We start from the raw sequence: 6,732 nt of genomic DNA, 5'->3' as shown, positions 1-6,732 counted from the left end.
TGGAGGACATTATATGGGGGTGCACTGTATGGGGGGACATTATATGGGGGTGCACTGTATGGGAGGACATTATATGGGGGTGCACTGTATGGAGGACATTATATGGGGTGTACTGTATGGGGGGACATTATATGGGGGTGCACTGTATGGAGGGACATTATATGGGGTGTACTGTATGGAGGGACATTATATGGGGTGTACTGTATGGGGGGACATTATATGGGGGTGCACTGTATGGAGGGACATTATATGGGATGTACTGTATGGAGGGGACATTATATGGGGTGTACTGTATGGGGGACATTATATGGGGGTGCACTGTATGGGGGGACATTATATGGGGGTGCACTGTATGGGAGGACATTATATGGGGTGTACTGTATGGGGGGACATTATATGGGGGTGCACAGTATGGAGGACATTATATGGGGGTGTACTGTATGGGGGACATTATATGGGGGTGCACTGTATGGGAGGACATTATATGGGGTGTACTGTATGGGGGGACATTATATGGGGGTGCACAGTATGGAGGACATTATATGGGGGTGTACTGTATGGGGGACATTATATGGGGGTGCACTGTATGGGAGGACATTATATGGGGGTGCACTGCATGGGGGGACATTATATGGGGTGTACTGTATGGGGGGTGCATTGTATGGCCAGGCATTATATGGGGGTGCACTGTATGGAGGACATTATATGGGGTGTACTGTATGGAGGACATTATTTGGGGGTGCACTGTATGGGGGCGGGGGGACATTATATGGGGGTGCACTGTATGGGGTGTACTGTATATAGGGGCGCATATGGGGGTGCACTGTATTAGAGGACAATATATGGGGGTGCACTCTATAATGTAATTGTGATGTTTATTTCTGGGCTCCAGTGACTCTTCCTGATCTTCTCCTGTATTCTGAAGTCATTAGTGTCCGCGGTCCGGTGTGTTTTGTCAGCGGGGAGCCGCCATGTTGTCGGAGCCCATTAATTCAATCAGTGAGGCGGAAAAGACTCAGGGAAGATGGCGGCGGAAATGGGGACACAGGGGGATTCGGCCTCTGGTGTTCCCGGAACGCTTTATCCCCGGAGTGCGGGGGTAAGACTGGGCGGCGTGATGTCATTTCCGGTCCGGTGTAAGATGGCGGTTCCGGTGTCTCCAGGGCGGGATGTGTTCGCGGAGGGATTATTGGAGCTCCTGAAGCCCGCCGTACATCAGCTGGACTGCCATGTGCACGCCGTGCGGTGAGGGGCGGGGCAGGGGTGACTCCGCCCTCTGTGCGGGCCCTGAGGGTCAAAAAAGTCTCCGCCCACTCGTCTGACTCCACCCACCATTCTGTGCCTTGGGGGTCCCATATATGACTCCGCCCACCTATCTCTGACTCCACCCACCATTCTGTATGTGAGGGGCTTCAAATATGGCTCCTGGAGGGGCCCCTCAGTGTCCTCCCCTCCCCCCTCATCCCCTGAGGGGCCCCTCAGTGTCCTCCCCTCCCCCCTCATCCCCTGAGGGGCCCCTCACTGTCCTCCCCTCCCCCCTCATCCCCTGAGGGGCCCCTCACTGTCCTCCCCTCCCCCCCTCATCCCCGGAGGGGCCCCTCACTGTCCTTCCCTCCCCCCTCATCCCCTGAGGGGCCCCTCACTGTCCTTCCCTCCCCCCTCATCCCCTGAGGGGCCCCTCACTGTCCTCCCCTCCCCCCTCATCCCCGGAGGGGCCCCTCACTGTCCTCCCCTCATCCCCTGAGGGGCCCCTCACTGTCCTTCCCTCCCCCTCATCCCCTGAGGGGCCCCTCACTGTCCTTTCCTCCCCCCTCATCCCCTGAGGGGCCCCTCACTGTCCTCCCCTCCCCCCTCATCCCCGGAGGGGCCCCTCACTGTCCTTTCCTCCCCCCTCATCCCCTGAGGGGCCCCTCACTGCCCTCCCCTCCCCCCCTCATCCCCTGAGGGGCCCCTCACTGTCCTTCCCTCCCCCCTCATCCCCGGAGGGGCCCCTCACTGTCCTCCCCTCCCCCTCATCCCCGGAGGGGCCCCTCACTGTCCTCCCCTCCCCCCTCATCCCCGGAGGGGCCCCTCACTGTCCTTCCCTCCCCCCTCATCCCCTGAGGGGCCCCTCACTGTCCTTCCCTCCCCCCTCATCCCCTGAGGGGCCCCTCACTGCCCTCCCCTCCCCCCTCATCCCCGGAGGGGCCCCTCACTGCCCTCCCCTCCCCCCTCATCCCCGGAGGGGCCCCTCACTGCCCTCCCCTCCCCCCTCATCCCCGGAGGGGCCCCTCACTGCCCTCCCCTCCCCCCTCATCCCCTGAGGGGCCCCTCACTGTCCTCCCCTCCCCCCTCATCCCCGGAGGGGCCCCTCACTGTCCTCCCCTCCCCCCTCATCCCCGGAGGGGCCCCTCACTGTCCTCCCCTCCCCCCTCATCCCCGGAGGGGCCCCTCACTGTCCTCCCCTCCCCCCTCATCCCCGGAGGGGCCCCTCACTGTCCTCCCCTCCCCCCTCATCCCCGGAGGGGCCCCTCACTGCCCTCCCCTCCCCCCTCATCCCCGGAGGGGCCCCTCACTGCCCTCCCCTCCCCCCTCATCCCCGGAGGGGCCCCTCACTGCCCTCCCCTCCCCCCTCATCCCCGGAGGGGCCCCTCACTGCCCTCCCCTCCCCCCTCATCCCCTGAGGGGCCCCTCACTGTCCTCCCCTCATCCCCGGAGGGGCCCCTCACTGTCCTCCCCTCCCCCCTCATTACAATACAGGAGACATGTCGCTGGCGGGATCACCAAGTGAAAACAGAGGGGGGGGGGGAAGCCTTAAAAAAGGAAAGCTAATGCAGCCGCCACATCTAATGATTAGTGATCTGATCTGTATGACATGTTTGGGTTTAATATCTCTGTAAGGTGACCACACACCATACAATCTCCTACAGATCATCCATGTGCTATGAGGAGCTCTCTGATTGGATACAAATGGAATAGGTTGTTTAGGTGTGACCTCATATCTACAGTATATACAGTATCTGACAAAAGTAAGTACACCCCTCAGTGACATTTTTGTAAATCTTTTCTTCTATCTTTTCATGTGACAACACTGAAGAAATGACACTTGTCTACAATGTAAAGTAGTGAGTGTACAGCTTGTATAACAGTGTAAATTTGCTGTCCCCTCAAAATAACTCAACACACAGCCATTAATGTCTAAACCGCTGGCAACAAAAGTCAGTACACCCCTAAGGGAAAATCTCCAAATTGGGCCCACTTAGCCATTTTCCCTCCCCGGTGTCATGCGACTCGTTAGTGTTACAAGGTCTCGGGTGTGAATGGGGAGCAGGTGTGTTAAATTTGGTGTTATCGCTCTCACTCTCTCATACTGGTCACTGGAAGTTCAACATGGCACCTCATGGCAAAGAACTCTCTGAGGATCTGAAAAAAAAGAATTGTTGCTCTACATAAAGATGGCCTAGGCTATAAGAAGATTGCCAAGACCCTGAAACTGATTTGCAGCACGGTGGCCAAGACCATACAGCGGTATAACAGGACAGGTTCCACTTAGAACAGGCCTCGCCATGGTCCACCAAAGAAGTTGAGGTCACGTGCTCAGCGTCATATCCAGAGGTTGTCTTTGGGAAATAGACGTATGAGTGCTGCCAGCATTGCTGCAGAGGTTGTAGAGGTGGGGGGTCAGCCTGTCAGTGCTCAGACCATACGCCGCACACTGCATCAAATTGGTCTGCATGGATGTCATCCCAGAAGGAAGCCTCTTCTAAAGATGATGTACAAGAAAGACCACAAACAGTTTGCTGAAGACAAGCAGACTAAGGACATGGATTACTGGAACCACGTCCTGTGGTCTGATGAGACCAAGATAAACGTATTTGGTTCAGATGGTGACAAGCGTGTGTGGGGGCAACCAGGTGAGGAGTACAAAGACAAGTGTGTCTTGTCTACAGTCAAGCATGGTGGTGGGAGTGTCATGGTCTGGGGCTGCATGAGTGCTGCCGGCACTGGGGGGCTACAGATCATTGAGGGAACCATGAATGCCAACATGTACTGTGACATACTGAAGCAGAGCATGATCCTCTCCCTTCAGAGACTGGGCCGCAGGGCAGTATTCCAACATGATAACCACCCCCAAACACACCTCCAAGACCACCACTGCCTTGCTAAAGAATCTGAGGGTAAAGGTGATGGACTGGCCAAGCATGTCTCCAGACCTAAACCCTATTGATCATCTGTGGGACATCCTCAAACAGAAGGTGGAGGAGCAGAAGGTCTGTAACATCCACCAGCTCCGTGATGTCATCATGGAGGAGGGGAAGAGGACTCCGGTGGCAACCTGTGAAGCTCTGGTGACCTCCATGCCCAAGAGGGTTAAGGCAGTGCTGGAAAATAATGGTGGCCACACAAAATATTGACACTTTGGACCCAATTTGGACATTTTCACTTAGGGGTGTACTCACTTTTGTTGCCAGTGGTTTAGACATTAATGGCTGTGTGTTGAGTTATTTTGAGGGGACAGCAAATTTACACTGTTATACAAGCTGTACACTCACTACTTTACATTGTAGACAAGTGTCATTTCTTCAGTGTTGTCACATGAAAAGATAGAAGAAAATATTTACATAAATGTGACTGAGGGGTGTACTTACTTTTGTCAGATACTGTACATAGATGATGGTAAATCCAAAGGAGATTGTATAGTGCAGTGATGGTGAACCTTGGCACCCCAGATGTTTTGGAACTACATTTTCCATAATGCTCATCCACTCTGCAGTGTACTTGAGCATCACAGGAAATGTAGTTCCAAAACATCTGGGGTGCCAAGTTCCGCCATCACTACTGGTATAGTATATGGTCACCTTTTAGGATACAACCCCCCCCCCCCCCCCTTCCATAGTTGGGCTCAGTGCCGGTGTTATCGTTGGGCTCAGTGTTATTGTCTTTTCACAGGAAGTGTCAGTTCTCACACCACAGACAGAGGTCATACATTAACCTTCATGCCTGTAATGCCCCGTGTCTAATTTCTTTACAGGGAGAGTCAGGTGGACCTGCGGGAGCACATTGACAGCCTGGCGTCCGGTAGGTACTAAGTAATAGTCCAGGACCAGCATGTGTGTGTTTTTTATATATACAGAGAGGGCGGCCGGCCGATGTTCTGTGACACGATAACCTCTGACCTCCTTTTCTGTAGGCAACACAACGGCCCTCATTTTTTTGTCTTTGCTCCTCATACATTTTGCTCCTTCCTCCCAGAACTCTGCAAGATCAACGAGGACCAAAAGGTGGCGCTGGACCTGGACCCGTACGTGAAGAAGCTGCTGAACGCCCGCCGCAGGGTGGTCCTGGTGAACAATATCCTGCAGAACGCACAGGTGAGGGGACCACCATAACCCATCATCTGTGACAACACAAGGAGCGCGCACCTCCTCCAACCTTTTTGTCTTAACCATTGCTTTCCGTTGTCACAGGAGCGTCTGAGGCGCCTGAACCACAGCGTGGCCAAAGAGACGGCGCGGAGGAGGGCCATGCTGGAATCGGGAGCGCACCACTCCCCGACCTCCCCCAACAAGTGAGGACAAGCGGCGGGGGAACCTCTGGAGTTGAGCCATCCTTCTTCCTTTTTTTTTTTTTTTTTTAAACGTTTCCTGGAGACCCCGGCCAGCCCAGGTGCGCAGGCGTCCCGGCGTGACAACTTCCAAAAAAAAAAAAAAAAAGAGGGCGTGAAGTGCCAAAAAAAAAAATAAGCGATTGAGAGAGACTGCGCTAGGAAAACAGCCTTTCGTTGTGATGCATGACTTTCATTTCGTAGCTTGGCAGCAATAAGGGGTGGGAGGACGCAGGTGAGACCCCCCCCCCCACCACCCCTCTTCCCTGTTTACCAATCAAGTCCCGTCTGCGTCCTGTAAAGATGGTGCTACGTTACGGCCTTGTTACTGTACTCGCGCTCTAGTCATGTGACCCATTGTACGCAGTTCCTTCCCAAGCTGGGCCCTAGTTGTGGGTGGAGTCAGTGTCTATGTCTGATGCGGCCGATTGGTTTATGTCAGCCGTTGCTGCGGTGCTCTGTGTCCCGGCATGCCCTGTCCTAGAGCACACTGGGACCTGTAGTCCCTCAACTGCTGCAGATTGTGTCCCACCTCTGGTCTGTACAGAGAGAACTCCGTTCTTTGAATGTAGTTTTTTTTTTTTTTTTCTATTCTGTGAATACCAGCTTTAATATTTCCTGCTCTGCGATTGTAACAATAAATATTATCAGCAAAAAAATAAAAGTAGTGTGAATTCTTTCCAGGTCCTTGCAGTAAAAATATAACACGGTACCTTTTTTTTTTTTTTTTTTTTTTTTAAAGCCGAACTCCACCCATAAATAACAAAATAAATGTGAGTAGCCCGTTTACAAGATAAAATAAAACCAGCTTTTTCTGCAATATTCACCTTCACCCCGGAGATTTTCCCTGCAGTACTTATTTCCCGCCACCAGATGTCCCCACTCTAACGATCAGCATCCTTCAACCTGCTTCCCCCCCTAAACTCAGGTCATCCCGGGTGAGCCCCCAACTTGTGACAAACCAGCTTTTGCTGCAATTTTCACTTGGAATCCAGAGATCTCCCCCAGAGTACTTATTTGCTGCCACCAGATCTACCCACTCCAACGATCAACGTCCATCAACCTGCTTACCCTAAATTCAGGTCATCCCGGATGAGCCCCCAGCTTTTGTTGCAATTTGCACTTGGATTGCAGAGATTTTCCCTTCA

General features: G+C 53.6%; 1 protein-coding gene across 1 annotated transcript; it reads left to right on the top strand.

The window, feature by feature from the left end:
- Nucleotides 1-1,009: 1,009 nt before the first annotated feature.
- Nucleotides 1,010-6,248, top strand: SNAPIN (SNAP associated protein). Its single transcript, XM_073609144.1, has 4 exons — nt 1,010-1,245; nt 5,012-5,058; nt 5,233-5,351; nt 5,448-6,248. Exons 1-4 carry the CDS (start codon nt 1,025-1,027, stop codon nt 5,550-5,552), a joined length of 492 nt encoding a protein of 163 aa, XP_073465245.1. The 5' UTR covers nt 1,010-1,024; the 3' UTR covers nt 5,553-6,248.
- Nucleotides 6,249-6,732: the final 484 nt, after the last annotated feature.

This window comes from Aquarana catesbeiana, linkage group LG13 (genome assembly GCF_042186555.1).
Source record: "Aquarana catesbeiana isolate 2022-GZ linkage group LG13, ASM4218655v1, whole genome shotgun sequence".
NCBI lineage: Eukaryota > Metazoa > Chordata > Amphibia > Anura > Ranidae > Aquarana > Aquarana catesbeiana.
Note: the sequence above shows the minus strand (reverse complement) of the source record. Positions and strands in the feature narration are given on the sequence as shown.

What these genes read in the sequence shown, in the direction of transcription:
- SNAPIN (XM_073609144.1), top strand. Translation starts at nt 1,025, where the DNA reads ATGGCGGCGGAAATGGGGACACAGGGGGATTCGGCCTCTGGTGTTCCC. An exon ending in TGCCATGTGCACGCCGTGCG is followed by an intron (nt 1,246 to 5,011) that starts GTGAGGGGCGGG and finishes ATTTCTTTACAG; the next exon opens with GGAGAGTCAGGTGGACCTGC. An exon ending in ATATCCTGCAGAACGCACAG is followed by an intron (nt 5,352 to 5,447) that starts GTGAGGGGACCA and finishes CCGTTGTCACAG; the next exon opens with GAGCGTCTGAGGCGCCTGAA.